The sequence below is a fragment of the Ciconia boyciana genome, chromosome 6 (genome assembly GCF_034638445.1).
Source record: "Ciconia boyciana chromosome 6, ASM3463844v1, whole genome shotgun sequence".
NCBI classification, from domain to species: Eukaryota; Metazoa; Chordata; class Aves; order Ciconiiformes; family Ciconiidae; genus Ciconia; species Ciconia boyciana.
This window is the reverse complement of record NC_132939.1, coordinates 47,795,164-47,817,755: the sequence shown is the minus strand read 5'-3', so window position 1 is coordinate 47,817,755 and position 22,592 is coordinate 47,795,164. Positions and strand designations below refer to the sequence as shown.

Sequence of the window (22,592 nt, the reverse complement as noted above, 5' to 3'; positions counted from 1 at the left end):
CTATTCTGTTATTTGGTCCCTGTATTATACGTTGTGTTCGAAATCAAGTAGAGACCATAAGTCACGCAGTATTTGAAAAAAGAGGGGGAGATGTTGGGGCTTTGAATATGTGGAACGTATATGAGAGGATTTAGGTAAGGAAAAGGGAAAAGAAGAAGAACAAAGAACAAAGACGCCTTGAAGAAGAACAAAGACACCTTAGTTTAAGGAAGTCTGCGGCTGTAAGCAAAATGTTGCAGTTTGCTTGTTGCAGTTTGTTTTATCGGCCTATGAAAGCTACTTTTAACCAATCACAATGTGCATGGCATTCGCGTGCTAGGAGCGTGAAAGTTGCTTTTAACCAATCGCAATATGCATGGCACCTGCATGCTAGAAGCTTATAACCAATCACAATGTGCACGTACTCAATGTGTCGCGTGGACAGTTTAGAAAACAGATATAAGCAAAGGGAAGGTTGATAATAAAGGAGCTTGATTCCACATCATATTGGTGTGCTGTTCTTCTCCGTTCACCCCCTGGGCCGCAACACTCTACGCTGTCAAATCTTTCAGATTCAATGTTTCATATACATCCAATGGCTAAAATCATCTCAGGCTGTCAGTATCTTCATCTGTTGGGTAAGAGGGTGCCTCCTAATATGCTTCTGTCTATTAACAACTGCTACAGTGATTAACTGTTTACCCATTACAATTTCCTTGGTTCCTCCAAATATATTTTTATCCTTTTCTACAGAGGCATAGAATGCCAAACCCTACCTAAAAACACAGGTGATATTCTGAAGCAAAGCTAATTGCTACCTGCCTACACCTGGAATATGGAACAGGAATATTTTAATTTGAAAATTATATCTATTGCATTAGATCATGGCAGCAATATCACCAGGTCTTCACAGTAAACACGGTGAATAGAAAAGGAGTTTATGAAGCACGCGATTAAAGCCACAAAAACTTAATTCCAGTGGTATGTAAAATGTTGGGAAGTCTTGTCTCTATCTCAGGGAATAAAACAGGAACACTTTACATGGGAACACTCTACATGTTTTCTTCCACAACAAAACCTTAGACTAAAGCTGTGGCTTAGACACAAAACTTCAAGGTGATTAAGCTGATACCATAACAGATACCATCTGTGGTTTCAGGACTTTTAAACAGATACACATTGTTCAATGCCTCTGACTTCCCCTTATGCCTGAAACCATTCTCTCCTTTTCCACTAAAAAGGAGGAGCATTTTCATAAACTTCCACAACATTCAGAAACAAATTAATTTGTACTCTATATTGCAGTCTCTCTAGATGAGTTGGGAAGTATACTTTCACTATCATGTTTAAAGGAATAGACTTTCAACACCATGAAAACATCTCTCCGGTTATACTAGTATCAAAGTCCTATTAATTTCTAATAAGCAGGTTTCCTCACTTATGTCCCAGGGAAAGAGAGTATTTGTATGTAATTATACCATTAGTCCTTCTTTCATTATATGTATCCTAAGAATTATCCTTCATCAAACTGGTTTTCTGTCAGCACTCTCTACCCCATCATCTCTGTAATTCAAGTGTCATGTTCTCAATTACTATCTGGCCTCTCCCCTGAGCCATTTTCCTTGGTTTCTCCCAATTCCCCCCCCCCCCTCTTTTCTACTGAAGCTACTCTCAGTCTCTTTAATGGCTTTCACTTGAGTAGCTTTAGCATTTTAACACCATCCACATAGTCCTCAACCTTTTGGCAATCTCGAACATCACTGATTGATCCCTTTTTACTTAGCAGCAATAGTAATAAAAGATGTCAGTAAGAATTTCATGTGAGGATCAACATCGTGACAGAACCCTATCTGCTTTGTAAAAAAAATCAGAGACTATCCAGTAAAAGGTTCTAAAAAAGACCTACAAGAGATACAAAAATTAGCAGGTACAAAAGGATCAGGCATGACCACTCATATGTTTGGATCAATTATGGCTTGTAAAATGCCATCTAACTACTAAGGGAATTCGTAGTTAATAGATTTTTTTTTTTTTTTTTTTTTAAACTGAAATTCCAAAAAGTTATTTGTGTGGGGTTTAGGTTGTTTTGGTTTTTTTTTTTTTTCAAAGTCTAAGTTAAAAAGTTAGCTTTTACTTGCTGGTCTCGCTCCTTAAGATCAGTACTGAGGAATCCAATTCAGCTTTTTGTTTTGTAAAGCTCTGAGGGCCTTCTATGCCTCTATACACAACAGCTATTTGCCTGAACAATCATTATGCATTTCAGGAAATCAGCCTGTGCTCTTATGGATATTCAGAAATTGATACAGTCAAACCCCCCAGGTCCAAAAAAAAAAAAAACCACCAACAACCCTCCATTGTTTGCCATGTCCTTCTTCAACCTAGATAGCCCCTCCAGAGGGGCAGGGTTTTGTCATTCTGTTCCTGTCTGAGAGGTGTGACTGCATCCAGTAAAAGTCACCAAATATTACAAAAAAGCATCTTTCTGTTCAAACCAGTAACGGGGAAGAAGAACCTTCTCTACCTTGCAGGTCAGCTTTGGTCAACTCAACTTTGTTAGCAAAAAATAAAAAACAAATCAAAAAAGCAAAACCAATAAACAGGTTAGTATAAAGGCAGATAAACCAGGGTCACATCACTTTAAATAAATAAAAGCAATTGGTATAACCATCACAGCCAACATGCATAATCAATACATGCAGAAATGACAATGTAAGCAACAAGGACACAGAGGGACATGGCTACCTTAACTCAACCAAGCAACAGATAACTAAACCACACACAAGAGAGACGAAATGCATTTCATTCACAAACACACACAAGGTCACAGAATTTACAGATAGTAGAAAGAGAAGGAAAAAAATATCACATTCTTAACACCCATCTCTCAGCATTTACCCATAATTTAAGAGACATTTTGTCTCATTTGAGAAATACTTAGAATCCATTTAAGTAAAAAATCTATTTGACTTTCAGCACATTAGTCAATAATATTTTTCTTTTATTTCTACATCCAGGCTCTGGATCTGAACTTAAATCTTCTGTCTCTCATAACAGCACAGATTGACCTGGCTCTTTGTCCAAAGTGGATTTATTGCCAGAAAACCATAGGGGACTGATAACTCTAGAAGACAACGTCTGTTTATCCCAAGAACTGAACTTGACACTGGATGTAAAGTGACAGTAATACCTTGCCCCCACACAAGCTGTTGCCTGCTCATGGATTTCAACACATCCTTAAGAAAACTTGCATCAACAGGCAAAGAGAGAGCTCAGGCTTTAGACCCATATAATCTTCGTCAGTCTCATCAGAGCGATCAACACGAATGACAGTAGTACAAGCTCACTCTTTTACTTAAGTGGGAATGATCTTGTTATCTGTGGCCAAATCGTAGTCCACATGGCAAAAGAGAATCATAGATCTACCCTGAAAATTGCAGAGCATAAAAAAGCAAAATAAAACACCACCACTGATGCTCTTCCATTTAGGCACAGGATTTTTTATTTTTTTTTTAAATGGAGTCCAGTTCACAAGGAAGCCACATAGATTTTTGACGTGTTATGCCTTGATTCTAAGTTTTCTCTTTCAGCATGGAAAAAGCAGAGAACAAAGATGGGAGTACAGGCAGCAGCTCCTGAATCCTTTGCCACTGAAGATTACATATTTCTATTATACAGCACAGTGCGAACAACAAAACACCAAATCACTGACCTCATTGCTCAAAAGATGGGTATTTAAGAAGTGTATACTCACCTTTATAACCTTCTGTTCTTAAAAAGTTCTAATATCACAGATGATATTGAAGAGAGATTGGTAGGTCTCCCTTTCTCCCATTGTGTCTTTTACAACCCAATAAATTAGAACTGGCATGTACAGATGCCATTTCCTGTGGTTCCTATGAAGTTTAACATTTTGAATCTTTGCTATTGTTTTACAGCCCACGAATGACTCAAGATGGCAATTACCTTCCCTTTTGAGCTAGTCAGATTTTTCTTCCCACTTCTAGAACTGCTCTACTACATAGAGCCATAAAATCCCCAGAGTTCTTTAAACAAAATGCAAAAGAAAGGGGAGAGGGGTGGAAAGAGGAGGAGGATGCATTTTTCCATGCATCTTCTTCGACACATATTCTAACAAAGTAATTTCTGTGTAACAAACAAGCACTTTTCCTAACTGCCCTGCTCCTCATCTTCTTTGTAGCTGAGCTGGAGCAAAGCTTATATTTGTTCCATAATTCCCGTAGCACTGTGACAAGGGAATACAAAAGCATAAAGAACAGGAAAGCTGTCACACCATCATGCAGTAAATTAACGCTCCTCTCCTCAATGGACAACCTTTGATTCCACAGAGAAAGTGAAGTATCACCAGATTTGAAGTTTCACTACTGAGCAGATGAAGGGTGAAATCCTTTCTGACATTATCCTGCTGTGAGATTTTAAGCATGAGATTAGATTTTCTTTTTTCCACATACTGCTTAGTATGCAAAATGCATTTCTGATTATCCAGCCTATATGTGTCATTCATGCTTTTCATGCACCAGTGAATTCCAAAGGTTAACCATACTATTTCATGGAAAGTAGCACAAGATTGTGATTTTACTGCAGGATCTGGAAGAAGATTAAATTAGGACAAAAAAAAGTCCCAAAACACCTGGAACAGTGTCAGCCAGTTTAATAATAATCACTCTCCTTTGTGAGAAGCTGTTATCAGTGGAACAGGTGAGGAAAGCTGAAGAGGAGAGGAAGAAGCCACATCTCTAAAGCACATAGAAAACTGCCTTGTAGAAGAAATACAATATTCTTTAACCACTGCTGTTAGGTTTGTTTGGCTGGGGGCAGGATGGGGTGAACGTGAGTATTTAGAACATGCAGCTGAATTTCAAATAGCTCTAGGGCCCATGGTAAGCAACACAAGGGTGTCCAAATAAAGGAAAGGAAAACACAGGAGAACATATGGCAAATTAATAAAGAGGTGTAAAAACACCCCAAATGCAGGAAGCACTCATTAAGATTTAGGGTAACACTTTTAAACTCCACAAAAGGTTGGACTTCTGCTTAACTTCTTCCAGGACCAGTGAGGAAAAAAAAGTGAGTCACTCAGTTTTTACTTTTGTGGATGGAATAAACTGATCCATTCATCTAGTAGTAAGACCAGGAATGAAGTGCTCAGCAAAAAGAATTTATTTTAGAAGTCTAGAATCAAGGTGGAGCTGATCCAAAGTTTAAATTGGTTTACTTTCAAGGAGGAAAAGGTCACCTGGAACAACTTCTTCCATCCTCCAACTCTTGCATACACACCACAGTGCAGACATCTTTTCTCTCAAGCTGTGTATGTCTGACAGGGAAATGGATATAGCCTGTATTACTCAAACTCAGGAGCTGTATAAAAATTTCCAACCACAGCCCATAGGCTGTTGAGCTGGAGACTGGAGAGAACCAGGTCACGAACAGCTGCTTTTCCTCAGTTTCTAATGCTTTGCTCATCTCTAGGGGCCTCCACCCACTACTTCAAAGTACTCTACAAGACATAGGGAATTTCATACTCTCATCCAAATAAATACCATGTGCCTATTTTCTGGGTGGGGAGAGTAAAGCCCAAAGTAGGTGGCAGACTTGCTTGCAAGCTTCCAGTAGAAGTGGGCTGCCAATATGAAGTCCTTTCTGAGAACTGACTTTGCCTCTTCAGAGTGTTCAGTAGCCTGACCCGACACTGACACAAGGACCATTTAAGTCTTAACCACTTCCGTACCTTTTGTACCTTTTCTCTCAGGCTCTCTCACTGACCCATTTTTTTGGGTGGTGGTAGGGGGAAGGACCTTCTTGCTACATAAAAGATGGTGATGAAAGCTGCAGTTAGCACAAGAGCTAAAGATGCTCTGTGGAAAAGGAATAAATATATTGGTATAATATCATTATCCTGAAACTTCATTCCTCTCACAGTTGTGTGTAGCACCTCAACCCAGAACAGATTTTACACACCAGGCAGCAAGAAGGTTTCTGGCTTTGCCGAATACCTTCCAGGGAAACACAAGCTGCCACTACAGATCTGACCAGACTGTCAAGATCAATGAAGAGCTGCCTGTTGTTCCTGAAAAATCAGAAACGCAGGAATTGCAGAAGAGCAATAAAAATAAACCGGACCACCACATGCAAAAAAGAAGGGGTGTGTGGTGTGGAGCTTTAACTCCGTGGGCTCATTTGACATTTCAGACACTCTTGGGTTCTCTCCTTCCAGATAATCACCCACAAAATTCTTTGCCAAAAGCGATGGTCCTACAGGACACATCAAAACAGGTCAGTGTGGCAGCTATCATCTTGTCCAGCACACCAGTGATTGAGTGGCAGACTTCAAAAGTTGAAACCTTAAGTTTGTACAGCACACAAGGAAGATGCATAATGCAAAAGGAAGCTGACACTTCAGCTAACAGACAGGATAAAGAGGTTACTTAGATGTGCTACCCTAAAAAAATCCCACCGTAGATAATTTAAAGAAATTATACAAATAAAACTAATCAGAGATAAAGTAATTCTTGCGTTAGGTCTTGAACTGCCTTTTTTATTTTTTAGGACTACTATACACTATTAAACTCCAGCTACTTTCAGTCTCAAGGATGCCTGTATTTCAGTTAATGACTCCCATATATGGCCTAAGAATGCTTTGGGATTCTCTAGGCCCTAAAGAAAAAGTTCTCATATAAATATCATTTATATTGAAAGTGCTTTCTGCTTCTGCTCAAGTAAGAGCACTGCCTGACCCATCACTGGAACGCAGCTAATCGTATGATGTGGTATTTGTGCTTTGGTGCACAGCAAGGTTGAATTACACTTGAGCACATAAGAGGAACAACGTGGCCAAGGAAGTTCAACAGCTTGCTCAAATGAAATAAAAGGAGGTGGCAGTAGAACCAAGACAATAAAGACTATTATTTTCCTATTAAAACTTGTGAATCTTAATTGGTGGTATGGAATAGGGTAGTGAAATACATGAATAGAGATAACAAATGCAAACAGGATGCAATGATGTCACCCATTTGTAGAGGTACTGGTCTGTCTTAGGTGGGACAGTGCTGCCTGCTGAGCTACATCTAACATCCTACTACTCTCCAGGCTTCCTTCCTCCCCACATCCTTTGATTCTGTCCTGAGATCAAACTGACAGTTTCAGAGAAAACAGCTGCCACCTTTTAATCTCCTCTGCTTCTGAAACCAAGTCGCAACAAGAGGCAAGCATTAGCAGAAATCTCTCACACCACATTTGGAAGGCAAGATTCATACGTGGGGATGGAATGACATTTCTTTAAGCATGCATGTTATCATGTATGTCGCCCCACTGCCCTTCATGACAAAACAAGGACATGTCCTGCAAATCAACACACAGCCCAACTGTTCACCCAAAAAGCCTGCAATCGTTTCTTACACACACATTTAAATACCATGAGACAGCAAGAACTGCTTGAGACTTCAGCCCTTAAAAACGTTGTGAAGACTGCACCCAAGATTACTTCAGATGGAAACAAAATAGGGATACTTAAATAAGGACCAAACATGCTTAGAGTTTTTCTATTTTTAGAGAAAGGGGAGATAAGTGTAACTTTCAGGGGCAACTGTAAGAACAGGCACCAGCAGGCAGTAGTCAAGATGCAAGATAAAGCCCTGGGGATCGCTGTGATTCAAAAAACAAATGAAACAGCTTTCTGGTGACCCAATTCTCAGGTTTTTTACTAATCCTAAACATGTTGGCAAAGAAAACTGCTTCCTCTTCAACCAGTTCCCCTGGTACTGAGCAGGGACCATTCAGGAAGATAGCACAGGCACTGCTTTGCAAGATCAAGTTATTCCAAAGGCAGAATGAGGTCCATCATTGACCTTCCCACACAGTTTTTTAGCTCTGTCTCCAACTTTGAATCTTGTTTGAAGGGCTTTAGAAGAGAAAGGGAACTTACATTCCTGACATTTCTAAGAGTGAACCAATCTCCACATTCAGGCAGCAGCTGTGCTGGTACCAGATTGGCACACAGACAGAGTAAGTCCCACATTACATGTTTTGGGAGTGGCACTGAGATTACGCAACCTCAATAACAGGCCACTAAATCACAGAACTGGACTGGGTACAGGAGAAGGAAACACCATAGCTCTAATAATGGCGCAGAGTCTTCTGAGAAAGCATCATGAGACTGTTCCTGAGCCACACAGAGAACAACAGGTTAGTCTAATGAGAGGTCCTCTGAAGGAGAAGAGCTAGTAGAGATAACATGCAGGCTACGTAGCCAACAGATTAAGCTAATTTTAAAGAGAAGAATTACCAGAAATCACTAATATTAAAGAATAGATTTCAGTGCACCGAGGATAATCAGAAAAGACATTTTCAAAAAAACCCAAATGCATTTTTTTTCCCTTGAATCTTGTAAACAACAAAACAGAAAAGGTGCACTTCTTCTGGTATTTTGGCTCTGCCACAAATGGGCAAAGCCACAAGTTCTGCTACACTATGCTCATTTCCACAAGGAACAACGTGGTTAACAGACACTATTAAATGGCAGAAAGACAGAAAAAATAACAGCCTACAGCTGTGCGGCACTTACCAATGCTGTGAAATTGGAGTTGACATTGAGTGAGCTCCTGTGACAGGGCACAAAATTATCACAAACCAGAGTATTATTGTGGGAGTGTGGAAGGAGGGCTGAGGCACAGGAGCTCCCAGCCAACCAGAACACTGGGAGACAAGGAAGGGATCAGATTTAATTGGACTGGCAATTTGGTGTTTCATGAATACTCAAAGGTAGCGCTAAGATGATTACTTTCATTCCTAAGAAGGAACAGTCTTGACAAGTGGCAAGGCTTCAGCATGATGTAACCTGTAATCTTGATATGGTAGGGAAATATGATCAGGGAGTAATTTCACTTTGTGAAGTCCCGTCTTGAAGGATCAGTTTGGGACATACATCTTCTTAGCAAACATGCATACCAGACAACTTTACTGATAAAACTATCTTTTTCTAGTGACCGGTAGCCAACACAGCAGACTGGTATTCAGTGGAGCTAGACATAATGATGATTTTCATTTAACCCAGCCAGCAAAACCTTGGGGTTTTTGATGGTAAGTATCTAGAGTGCTTTAGGAATTGATGCCATATGCATGTTACTGAGTCAGTGCTGCTGATATCAATACTCTTTTAATTAATGGGAGCTTAGCAGGAACAGTAAATTATTTAAAGAACCTTCAAGAAATCACTACTATTTACATGCTTCAAAAAGCCACTCATCACATTTGTTTCTAAACTGGCTGGAAAAGAGAAAGGTTTCCCAGACAGCAGAGACAATGCCCCCAGTGCTTTTTTCATTGAAGGCCCACATCCTCAAAAAGGAACTCCAGTTTTCATCCAATCTTCATCCTTCCGTTCCTTCTACCTTTCATTTCCCCTGCCTCTACTTGGCCTTCAAAGTACTTACGTCCGTGAATCCCAAAAAAGGGTGCTCTGAAGCACAAGTGAATTGAGGGCTCAGAACATCTTTCAAAGTATTTTAAGATTACTGTAATGTTAATAAAGCACTCTGAGAAAAGTACTAGTAAATAGTAGTCCATCCTAGTACCATCCTTTCCACTACTGGAGGTACCACCTCATAGGGGACGGAGTATGCAAGAGAACAGTTGCTAAGCCGCTCGCAGAAGCTAGCTATCCTTATGCTGCATTTAGAAGGCATAAGTGTAGTGAATGAAATCACGATGAAAGCAAACTAATGAAATGGACAGTAAGGTGGACAAGTAGATGGACAGGGGGCAGCAATGAAATAAGAGGGGAGTGCTTGAGAGGGCAACTTCTCTGAAACCAATTATACCTTCGCATCCACGCTCAATCTGCCCACTGCGGTGCAGAGCGTCATTGATTAGATCAGGCAGACGCCCATTCAAGTCCACAGATGCTAGACAGCCCTGAAATCCATCACGTGAGGCCACTAGCTTTGGGAGGTTACTATACATGCCTTGAGCTAGGCCAGCAATGTAGAGGTCACCTAGAGGAGAAAGGAGTAAACACAGAAAAAGAAGGAAGTTATATTCCTTCTAGAGTGGCTTTCCCTTCTCCCAACATGAATATAGCAAGCTGAACAGCTGCTCAGAAAAAGTTAAAAGCAGAGCAAGATACTGTGCAAGAAGTCATTTCTGCCTCCTTTACTACAAAAAACAACAAAAAACCCCCCAAACAAGCAAACAAAAAAAAAACCAACAAAAAACAATACACCCAGACCCAACCCCCTCCCCCCAAAAAAAAACAGTTGTAATTGCGCCCTAGCTAGGAAAAACTGTAGGATGACAATCAATTTCTGAAAAAGCAAAATATGACAAACTATTCTGCTACAGGAAGTTGCCAAACACAGAAAGAGAAAAATGAAATTGGAAGTCAAAAATCAGCAAATTCCAGATTTTCTGTTCTGCAATGCATGATTCCTGCAAGCTTTCTCTTGTTTACTGGTTGAGCCCCACAAGAATAAAGGGGGGGAACTGTCAGTCTTGTAGCATTTACCTTTAAGATCCAGATTTTTGGCACCATTGATAACCTGAGTGACCACCTTAGTGTCCACCTTTAGGCTGTGTGTGTTACTGTTATCTCTGGTGATGACGACATTGTGCCACTGGTTGTCATTAAGAGGACGATCACTGTTGCCTTTGATAACATTAGGTCCGTTTCCAAGGTCAAACACATAGTGTATATACCTGTAAACATAGCAAGAACTAGTTAAAAATTGTGTAAGAACTCCAGCGCTACTGACCCTTATTCTAGCTAGAGTTGATAAATTAACTTACAAAAGTCACAAAGAGAAGTATCTCTGGGTTAGAAAGTTCTAGTAAGCCACTGATTTGAAAAGATATAGTTGTTTCCTTCCCACCAAGAAAGTGTAAGGATCAGTATTTTGAGATTACAACATTTGGAGTAATCAGATTCTAACCATAAAGTATTCCTGTTTTTCACAAAGTTCTTGCAGGTCCACAAAAACCCTGTCTGTGCATATAATTATTTTTTAAAATTGGTAATATCGATAAAGGTACTGGAGAGCAACATTAGATATGCTTATCTGGGGCATATATTCCCCAGGTTCATTCTGAGTTTTGAATAACTCCCTTAGGAAGTTAATTGGGAAACTCACTCAAAATATTGTACTAAAATTCACATGAGATCCTAGGCTTATTCAAACAGCTGGAAAACAATTATCAAAGCTTTCAGCAAAAAATAAAGACCCTGACAAAGACTGAAGTCATGGGAGTGTTACCCTGAATTATTTATATAGTTCAAACACAGAAATCCACCTGAGGATAGAACAGAAATATTCTACTTAGAAAGGAAAAAAAAAAAAACACAAAACAAAATTCAACTTTCAACAGAGCACCAGGAGCTCATGACTCTTGCTTTTTTTATTACTCAATGTCCCACTTACAGAAATATATGCAAAGTTAAAAATGAAACAGGACTGAACTATAGTTATACTGAAATAAACAGGAGTCGTAAACTGTATTTGTGGATAACATGTCTACTGTGACTAGATGAGTATAAGAGATCAAAATTTGTTCAGCTAACAAAGGATTTTTTTTAATAAGCCATTGGTCTTGTGAAAAGAACATAGTGGCTCAAAAGCAAGCTGAGTTCACTTTTCCTCAAGCATCACCAGCAGAAATACAAATTCCGCAGCCCATATGTTCTTTTTTTCCTTCAGTGGAGATGGCAGAATCATGAGTCTGCTACAAGAAAAAAAAAAAATAAAAGGGGAAAGAGAGACTCAGAGCCCTCAGCACATTTCCTCCTCCTCTGTGCTATTCTGCAAGGTTAACAGGACAAAACATTGGCCTAACTAGATCCAAAGGACTTAAAACATTAATGTTTCACACTGTAAAAGTGTCTTTCCCTCAACCACAGGGGGAAGTCAGTGATAAAATCAGGAGTCTTAAGCTTCTGTGTTTATGTCTAAGTGCTCTGTCATACACCTCAGCAAATAGAGAAAACATGAGTATGAGATTAATTTCTCTTTATGCAAGCATTTTAAGCTCACCTATAAGTAAGTTTATCTATAAATAACCTGGTAGAATATAGCAGAAAGTCACTTACCCCTTGACTAGTTCAACTGCGATAAAGTCATTGCCGTCACCACTGTTAAAGAGGATGAAGCCATCGGCTGAGGTGGTCTTGAACTGAAAGAAGAGGTGCATGGACGTATAAGCCTGCAAGGTGGCCAAGCTCAGGTAGCTGCTCTTGGTCTTGAACGTCACAGGGTCAGCTATAATGTTGCGGAGACCAAAGCGTGCCTTCAGCTCGCAATAGTCAATGTCACCGTTCTTGCAGAGGTCAATGTAGAGCATCCCATTGAACATGAGGCTCTGCAGGTGGCCAATGAAACTGGAGGGGATGACAGAGATGTACCGTTTCTCCGTCATGATCCCTGTCTCAATGTTGTGGAACTCCAAGCGGGTATGATCACCAACCATTGTGCCTGAAGGACAGAAACAAGGAGGAACATGCAGAAAGCCCAGGGATCAGTAACAGGTTATATGGAGCCCTTCACCCTCCTGTTTCCAGATTAACAGCAGTACTATCAGCAGTACTAACAGCAGTAACTTAATCCTATCTAATCACTGTTCAGCAGCTTGCATAAGAAAGAATGTATAGACTCTTGGTGGAGAGGCTTGAGTCTAGCAGTTGCCAAAACCTGCCAGAAGAGAGAAGACAGGACTAAAGGGCCATGGGCAGCAAAGCTCTGTATTCTTCCCTGTGCTTCACAGACTTTCTTGTTTGCAAAGACGACTAGGTCTCTCCCTTAAAGCCTACAGTGATCTATTTGATCCAACAGTCCATCTGTCAAACAACTCAAACGCTTCTGAAACAACTCTTAAAAGTGCGCTTCCTGAAAACACTCAATAAACATAGATTAATATAAAAAGAGTAGAATGAGAAGTGAGAACAGTCATAAACCTGCTAATGTTTATTCTGTTGTTCTCTCCTGGTGCCTTATGTTATTTCTCTTGTTTTAAGAGCACGGCAGGAGGGAAACACACAAGAATGCAACAGGAAAAAGCCCTCCATATATTTAAATCATCAACTTATCACTTGGGCTATTTGTCACATTATGATGGATTTTAACCTCTCAATTAAAATATTCAAGCTATTCACTATACCAAATATTCAGACTACTCCTGAAGCATATTTAAATGTTTCACTAAGCGTGCTAGGCATCAGTACAGACACAGAACCCACACAGACAGATGAAATACAACAGTATGCTAAAAGACTAGTTTGAGTACAAAGACAAGTTGGGCAACATCAGAATAAAAACCCTTACAAACAACCTTATTTTAGTCCTCTACAGTTCTTCATTAAGATAGTTTTAACTATTTGGTCACACAAGTGACTATCCTTTCTACACAGGCCTTGTGCCATTCAGTGTACAACAGGCATAATATTAAATTCATTAATTACTCAGCATTTAATTGTTTTCTCATCATTCAGCGTACAACCATTATTCAAACTCTGCTACAAATTTGTTATTTTTTCTCTCATGAAATTTTCTGCAGTGTTGTATTGAGTTTACGTGGCGAGGTGCTGGCTGTGGGGTGTCTGGAGGGCGGCCCCTGTGAGGAGAGGCTGGGGCTGCCCCGTGCTGGACACAGCTGGTTCCAGCCAGCTCCACAACAGACCCACCGCAGGGCACAGCTGAGCCCAGCAGCCAAGATGGTGGCACGTCTTGGAAAGCATATTTAAGAAAGGGCAAAACTCTGCCTGTGAGTGAGGAACAAAGGAATAAAACAAAAACAAAACCAAAAACCCTGCAAACACCAAGGTCAGAAAAGGAGGAGGGGGAAGAGGCGCCTCAGGTGCCAGAATGGAAATTCTCCAGCAGCCCATGGAGAAGACCACAGTGTAGCAGACACCCACACTGCAGCCCGTGGAAGACCCCCATGCCAGAGCAGGTGGATATTTCCTGAAGGACCTGTGGCCCACGGAGAGCCCACACTGGAGCAGGTCTTCCTGATAGCCTGCAGAGAGGACCCACACTGGAGCACTTCGTGAAGGACTGCTGCCCGTGGGAAGGGCCCACACTGGAGCAGGGGAAAAGTGTGAGGAGGAAGGAGCAGCAGAGAGGAACTGTTACAGACTGACCACAGCCACCATTCCCCATCCCCCTGCACCACTGGGCGGGGGGGAGGTAGAAGAGTCAGGAATGAAGGAGCAAACCTGAGAAAAGGAGGAGGTGGGGCAGGGTGTTTTACTTTTTGTCTTTGTTTCTCACCAACCAACTCTACTTTTAATTGGCAATAACTTAAATTAATTTTCCCCAAGTCAAGTCTGTTCTGTCCATGACAGTAATTGGTAAGCGATTTCCCTATCTTTATCTTGAAGCACGAGCCTTATCCTATTTTCTCCCCTGTCCTATTAAGGAGAGGGAGTGAGAGAGCAGCTGGGTGGGTGTCTGGCAGCCAGCCACAGTCAACCCACAAGTTCAGCAGCACAGTGTGCAAATTATCCTCAAATATTCACTTCATCTTCTACCACTCCTCCAAGATTAAGGGATATTACTTTCAATTTTACATACACAAAGCTGAGGAACAGAGAGATCAACATATAAACAGTTTTAGATCTCAAAAAAGAAATATTTGGCATCCAATTTAGTGGAATATGTAACTACTTCGGAGTACTCACTGGTTTTGAGGCTCAGCACTTCTAGAAATAAGATTCTGTATTGTGTTTGCATGGCAAGGTCTTGGTAGTGGGGGATGGGGTGGCCTATATGGGTGGCTTCTGTGAGAAGCTACTAGAAGCTTCCCCTATGTCTGATAGAGCCAATGCCAGCCAGCTCCAAGACGGACTCACTGCTGGCCAAGGCTGAGCCCATCAGCAACAGTGGTAGCACCTCTGGGATAACATATTTAAGAAGGGGGGAAAAAAACCTGCGCACCAGTAACTGCAGCCAGAGAGAGGAGTGAAAATAGGTGAGAGCAACAACTCTGCAGACACCAAAGGGCAGTGAAGAAGGAGGGGGAGGAGGTGCTCCAGGCGCCAGAGCAGAGATTCCCCTGCAGCCCCTGGTGAAGACTATGGTGAGGCAGGCTGTCCCCCTGCAGCCCATGGAGGTTAACAGTGGAGCAGATATCCACCTGCCGCCCATGGAGGACCCCATGGATGTGCCCAAAGGAGGCTGTGACTCTGTGGGAAGCCCGTGCTGGAGCAGGCTCCTGGCAGGACCTGTGGCCCTGTGGAGAGAGGAGCCCATGCTGGAGCAGGTTTGCTGGCAGGACTGGTGACCCTGTGAGGGACCCATGCTGGAACAGTCTGTTCCAGAAGGACTGCACCCCGTGGAAGGGACCCACACTGGAGCAGTTCACGAAGAACTGCAGCCCATGGGAAGGACTCATGCTGGAGAAGTTCATGGAGGACTGTCTCCCGTGGGAGGGACCCCATGCTGGAGCAGGGGAAGCGTGTGAGGAGTCCTCCCCCTGAGAAGCAAGGACTGGCAGAGACTATGTGTGATGAACTGACCACTTTTCCCTACTTTTGCATGTTTCTCTACTTAACCTTCTAGTATGTTACTAATATAATTACTGCACAGGTAAAGTCCTTCGTTTTAGAAGGTTTTCCAAAGGAAACAGCCACGCTACCTGTTGGTGTCTCTGCCTCCAATAACATTTTAACATGCTGGTCAAATTCAATCAGGTTTAAAAGAAAAGAAGGGTCAAAAATATTTAAATTCATACTAGTTTTGTGAAAAATTGACACCTGGATAAAGACCTGAATAAATGTTTCCAGTGTACTATAGACAGACAAAATTTAGCAATAATATCCTGCTTGATTGCGTCTGCTGGTCAGTTAGCATATATACACAAGTCTTGACTAGTCACTGCAAGAGGTATTTCTGAGTCATTGGGATTATACCTGGCAGACACACCGATCACCATAGCCGAGTCCAGGACAAACTCCTCTCAATTCCCTCAGGTCATATCAACTGGGACTTACAAGCTTTCTCATATTCTGTGCTATCTCCTTAAAACTCCTAGTATTTCTCAGCTAAACAGTTCCCAGGTGTTAAAAGACAAAAAAAAAAAGATATATTGATAGGCCCTTCAAGACTTTTCCTACTGTTCACAACATATTTTTTTCTGTTGGGGACAGAATGAAAGCTGAAAACATTTATAAGACACTTGGATGATACATCCTGGCTCATGGTGTATAAAGAGTCAGATTAAATGAACTGATGGTCTCTTTCTTGCTTAGGTCCTCTTGAAACACTGAAATATTCCTAACTCACCTCTCATGACCATGTACAAAGTGCAATTTTTCAGTTTATACTTTGTCCAAATGTGATCAAGTTTTTGCAAAGACAGCACACAAGCACAGTTGTTATTAGAAAAAATGTTTTCAAGTATCTATTCCAAATACGAAGAGAAAATATTACACAAAACTATTTTTTCACTTATTCCCAATTTTAGCAGTGGATCTAAATTTAAAGACAATTATACAAAGACCATTGACATGGAAAGCTTCAACCCAAGCAGATACAGCTGGACAAACTTAGAAGCAGCTGAAAAGAGTCACATATTTCTGACTCTGCAGAAATTCAAGTGTCAGTACCATTACAAATGTTTTTAAATCCTGAAATAGTTCTTTACCAAAAATAATAATATTTTAGTTTGAAAAATGCCAGTTCACAGGAACTGAAACAGTATATGGGAAAGTTTGTTCAGACAAACCATCTCACCTCCACTACTGTGATTGTTAGGGGCTGTTTCAGTTTTAGTGTTAGCAAATGAAAATTTCTGATTTTTCCAAACCAGAAGAATTGTAATTTTAAAAAATAAAATTTAAAAATTTAGATTTTATTTCTTAAAAATAAAAATTAAAACTGTTTTAAAATTAAAAAAATCTTTCAAAAATCATTTTTTAAAAACACTTTTAAAAAAAATCCCGCCTCTTTACTTCAAAAGATTAGAAAAATAAAGTGTAGAGATGTCAAGGACCAAGAGCAAGAAAACTCCTCTCCTTAGCTCTTCTACTCTTAGAGAAATGCAAAGAAGAAGTTGTTGCCAGAGTAGGAAAGACAAGCCAGGCCTGTGAAATCTGGAGTATACTGGGACAGGGAACCCATTAGAAATGGAGTGAGAGAGGTTGGAAGAGGTAAAGCCAGAATTTTAGAAGGGGTGAAAAATGAGAAAACTGGGACTGGCTTAAAAGAAATAGGACAGTGATAGCAGTGGTAGTGCAGAAAGTTAGGAGTAGTTCAGTGAAAAGCTGAAAAGGACATGACAGTACAAGACCAGAATCAGGACAGAGATGCCTTTTCTTAAGAAATCATGGAGTGAAATCCAGTGTTTTCTGATCTCATTAGCTGTCAGCCTCACCTGCAGTTCTCCTCTAAGTCCTCCACTATGCTCTGTAGAGAGTATTGTAACTACTACAGCAATCAGCAGCTCTGTAGTTCAAGTGGTAGCAGATAGAAAAAAAACCCAACCTCCACTGTGGTATTTGGGTGCTAGTAAGATGTTGTAGGGAGGAATATGACTGCTATATTTGTGTCTCATTTATCACTGATGTTCTGAGGTCTGGGGAGGGGCGGGGCGGGGGGGGGCGGGGGGTAAGGAGTGGAGGAATGTGGGAGGAGGGTTTTGTGATGAAGCAGCACAATACTGTCCGGAGGAACTGGATTCTGTCTCTCCCTTAGATGTCCTGCAGGAAGCCAAGTCAGTCACTTCGTTACAAATTTTTCACAGGTGGTCATTAATTGTCTAGACCTAATTCTCCAAGTAGCAGAGTTGAGTTAATTTACAGGATCCAATTTACAGACATGCTGAATTATTTGTGCATGCAAATGACTGAAAAATCATGCCAAATTGGTACCAAATACATCCAACTTTAATCTGGTGCTTTGTTTCGAAACCTGTAAAATGGGAAAAAGACACCTACTCGATTCATATAACATAGACATGGGAATAGACTAAGAAGCTGTAACTGGATTTATCTAAACATATTGATGAGTAGCACACAACACACACAAAAAAGGGAAAAACAACAGCTCTATATTTAGAGCAAAATTTAGTTGGCATGCATTGTTCCAAACAAGCAATAAGAAAGAATGCGGCAATCAAATAGGTTGTTTATTTTTACTAGGGGCCCAATTTAGACTTCTGATCTATGCTGAAAGACAGCAAGAATCCCGTGGAAAAATCTATGTGACCACATCATTGAAGGCTGTATCATCTGCCCAAGGAAGTGGGATGCAGATTGCACAGAAAATCTTAACTCTGGCTTTTCTGACTTTTGACTTTGCCATGATAGCATTCTTTTAACAGCTATTTTTAGCTGTAATGCATCTTATTATGTAATTCATATACATGTACATATGCACATCCTATTTTAGTATAGGATTGTATCATTATCATTTATAAACTCAGTTTCATGAAGAAGAGACTTCAAAAAAAAACAGATGGCTTTTTGGAGATTGAGTTGGTAATGCAGAGAGTGCCACCTCATGGTGCTTGCTAAAAAAGCAGATCCAGAAGAATTGTTCTCTTTAAATGCAGAAGTAAACAGGATGACATGTTTACCAGCATGTTTCATTAATTCAGAAAGTTCCCTCTTAAATAAAATTTCATTTTCCTACAAACTAATTTTGACTAAGCCTCCGCCAATTCCAACAAGGAGGGAAAGCTTCTTTTATATGCTTCTGATTCTCTCTTGCAAATTCTCAGCCTATATAGTACAGCATATATTTACTTCAGAGGGAAAATATATATCAAGTCATTTTCCTCCAAACCCACTTCTTTGGGCTTATTTCAAAATCCTGACTCATGGCTTTCCAAATAATCTAATTACCACATTACTTAAAATTAATTGCATTCACACAGTAGAAAGAACTTTTTGCAGAGATATGATATAGTATTATGGCACTGCCTATGGCAGCCATTCCTTCTAGTCGCCTTCTGAGTAGAAGCTACTCAGAAGAGAGGACATCAGCATTTGGTGAAACAGCATGGGTCACAGCTAAATGAACATATCCATATCAGTGTTGCATCCAGGGTTACCATTCTTTGTGATTCTATTATCAGCCTTCAGACTCCTGGTGTTTTCCTCCAAAACCCAGTTCCTACAGTTACATACAGCTGTAAGAATTTTAGACCTTCAAAAAAAGAAAAATAAGTTTCTGGCTCTTGCAGCTGTGAGGAAATGGACCAGAAAAGCATCACCTCTAAAATTTTGTAATGAAAAAAAGATCAATCTAAAGTACCTTGATCATTTCAATGCAAATCTCATAACTTGGGAGACACCAGCTTTCCTGAGTGATTGATCTTTTCTTCTACCCTTCAACTACATTTGTCTACAGAAAGAAGCAGGAGCTCAAAAAAAGCTGTCAGGGAATGCATGGCGGGGGGGGGGGTGGGAGGAAGAAAAAAGGACTGACACACTCTATGTGTGATGATATGAAATACTCTGGTGAGTTAGGGTCCTCCCTAACCTCTAAAATGAAGTTGGGAACAAATTGCTCTATTTGTTTTTTCTTCTGGATGGCTCTGAGCCATGAGCTATTCTCTAACACATCTATCAAATGCGGGTTTACCATCGAGGAAAAGTTTGTGCAGAGGAAAGATTTAGAAAGCCTTGGTTTTGATTCCACAGCATTGAAAACCACCACATTTGCAGCTCAGGAATGAGGTATACTCACAGTATACCCCAAACAGAGCCTGGCACAAGAGTGCTGCTTAGCACCGCTGCATTCTTAGGTATGTGCAAGCTCATCTGTCCCCTAATCCGACATTTTGTATTGCCATAGTTGTCTCCGAAGTTTCTGGTGCTGGCTAAGAACAGTTAGTCTCTCAGAACTGAACATTAGTTTTCAATGGGGGGGGGGGAGGGGGGGGAAGATACATACAAGAACAGGGAGAATGGGTGTAATGGCAAAGACTGTGAACAGATACACAAAGATAATGACAAAAAATACTCATGCATCACACTCACCCTCAGCAACATCATCATCCACCATCAGCTTGAGGCTCTTTCCTCGCCGAACTACGCGGACAGTGTGCCACTCGTTGTCATTGAGTTTCTGCCCAGCATAAAGAGTTTCAGGTCCCTTGCCTGGGGATGGTGATAGGTACGACAGTTAAAGCCAGACCGCCAATTAGTTTAGTATTTGCTCAATGAGAAAAGTCACCAAAATCAACCCGGTGTGATACAGACTAGTAGATTGTGTAGGTGTATTGTGACCTGTAATCAACCCTCACACCTACACCTTCCCAGCTCAGAGGGAAGTCAGGGTCACAAACTCTTGCACTCAGTGAAGTGCCTTCCTCCACAGAGCCCAGAGGTCACGTGCATTTACAACGGGATAGAAATCTCTTGTGCTATGGTATTTATTTCCAAACATCACATTGTACAGGGCACTGCAGTATTAGAAAAACAAGCTGGTGACAGAAATGTCTCTAGAGTGGAGCCATTACACCAGAATCTTGCTCTCCTAAGAACCTGGATTTGCAACAGCCCCAAGGTGCTTGGGATTCTTTCAAAGTTAATCACACTGGTCTAGCAACACTTGAGTATCAAACACCAGGCTGGTTTCAGTCTTTCCGTCTCAAAACCAAACCAAAACAAAAAAAATCCACCCACAAAAAAAAACCCAAACAAACACAAAACCCACCACAAAAAAAAAACCCAAACCACAAAACCTCAAACCCCACACCCCAAATTTTTTCTTTTTTTTTTGTTTCTTTTTTTTTTTTTTTAATTAAAACCACAGAAAGACAACCACTCACCAACCTGGCTGCTTGCTCTAAGGTTCTTTGGCAAAGCAGCCTGGCTATAAGGTGCTTACTTCACCCCCTGAATTACAGGTCAAAAGGGAAAGAGGAGCCCTTTCTTCTCCAAAAGGTAAAACCACAGTTGCCCTTGCAAACAATGCTCCTGGGAAAACAGCACTAGTGCTACCCGTATTTGTCCAGTTTTGCTGCTCACCCATCACAGTTGACAGGCAATTACTTAAAACATTAATTGTCCAGGTTACAGGACTGGAACACCTCACCCATGTCAAATGGTAAGTGAAATCGAGCAATGGTGTGTGCTAAATTAAAAGCCTTTATGCTCATTTCAGTACACTACTAGAGTGTTTTTTGACACAAGTATATCAGAGAAATGCAGAATGAGGACAGCGGAACTTGTTGCACATCAGGTCTGGGCCTATTGCCCAAACTGGCAAAAAGGGAACCCAAGAAAGAAAAAGCAAGACACATTGAACATATTGAAAGAGACAGGACAGGGACAACGAGAGGCACTGCTACAGCTCAGCGTACTGCATTGGTAAAACTAACGTCAGATATGCAGATTATTTCTCTGTTTGTTCAACACAAGCAAATCAATCTTCTTATTCGGATAGGCCACAAACAGCATTTATTTTGACCAGTTTTCAAGAGACTGGTTATGTAGCACAGAAGAAAATGTTGTACATGTCTTCAAGCGAAACTCTGCACGAGGGGATGCACCCACTTTGATCTGCGTCATGGTGTGGACTAACAAGTAAGAGTAGCATATTCCATAGTGAGACAGAATTGATGGAAGGGATAGGAAAAACATCCAGGGACTTTACATAGGCCACAGTATGCACACTGCCTAATTAGCAACATTACTGTAACTGATTCTTACTGAGGGGGAACATGGGCAAAGAAGGTGGTGTCTCATTCAGCTAGGATAACGTGTAGTAGTGGAATCCTCTGGAAGAAGGACAAAGCAAAATGAATATTCTGTTATTCTCCTTAAAGGATCATGCAGTTCACATTAATAAAAAATTAGTTTAATACCCTTTCAAATAAGCCCATTGCTAGCCAATTTTAACATAGAGCAAGAGGAAAAAATGTTTTTCTACATTGACCTGAAAAAATAAAAGAGTCATTCTGGGATTAAAAGGACAAGGAGCCATATATTGCAGTTACAGAGAATATCTCCTTAACAGGAGAAAACCGTAACCTCTGCAGTTCCTCACCTGTGTGCCAAACTCACACTGTATCATGAATTTAAATCCAGCTGTACAAGGCAGCTAGATCATGGACAGAAAGCTTAAGTTCTTTGGAGCCAGACAAGCAAAACTCTATTAAATAGAGCCCAATAAAGTTATGCTAGATTTACATCAGTGAGTGAGTACATTTTATCCCAGAGCACATATCACAAAATGATGTCTCCGGATGGCCAGCAAAATTACTGCCTACATCAAAGTCCACTGCATCAGTTACTATAATTCCACACAGCCACTTCCCAGACAGGAAGATAAAGGAGTTCATCTGGACCTGTGTGTTTTTATAATGCCACCTGAAAGCACAGGCGGGGAGGAAGGGGCAGCAAATACTTTTTAAAAAACCTTTTCCACAGGTCTAGAGCTATGGAGGGCTCAGCCAAGAGAAACAGTCAGGTGTGCTGACTTTGCTTAGCTGACAACACAACACTTTCTGTGCAGCTGCTCTGTGTTCAACATGGTTGAGTAACTCAAAGTCGCTGACTTTCTAGTTCCTGCTTTTCAACCCTAGCCAGACAACACAGGGGTCTGCCAAAACGGGCTGGTTTGGCTTGTCATTGCTATCTTGATGCCCACTGTAACACTTTCAAA

General features: G+C 40.8%; 1 protein-coding gene across 9 annotated transcripts in view; it reads right to left on the bottom strand.

Annotated features, from left to right (window-relative positions):
* NRXN3 (neurexin 3) overlaps positions 1–22,592 on the bottom strand; it is a 984,600-nt gene that overhangs the window by 564,064 nt on the left and 397,944 nt on the right. For all 9 annotated transcript variants that reach the window (XM_072864172.1, XM_072864170.1, XM_072864171.1 and 6 more), the window contains 4 exons: positions 19,961–20,080; positions 12,071–12,452; positions 10,496–10,686; positions 9,813–9,986 (listed from right to left, as the gene is read on the bottom strand). In XM_072864172.1, coding sequence (XP_072720273.1) covers positions 9,813–9,986; positions 10,496–10,686; positions 12,071–12,452; positions 19,961–20,080 — 867 coding nt within the window. The remainder of the gene's footprint in view (positions 1–9,812; positions 9,987–10,495; positions 10,687–12,070; positions 12,453–19,960; positions 20,081–22,592) is intronic.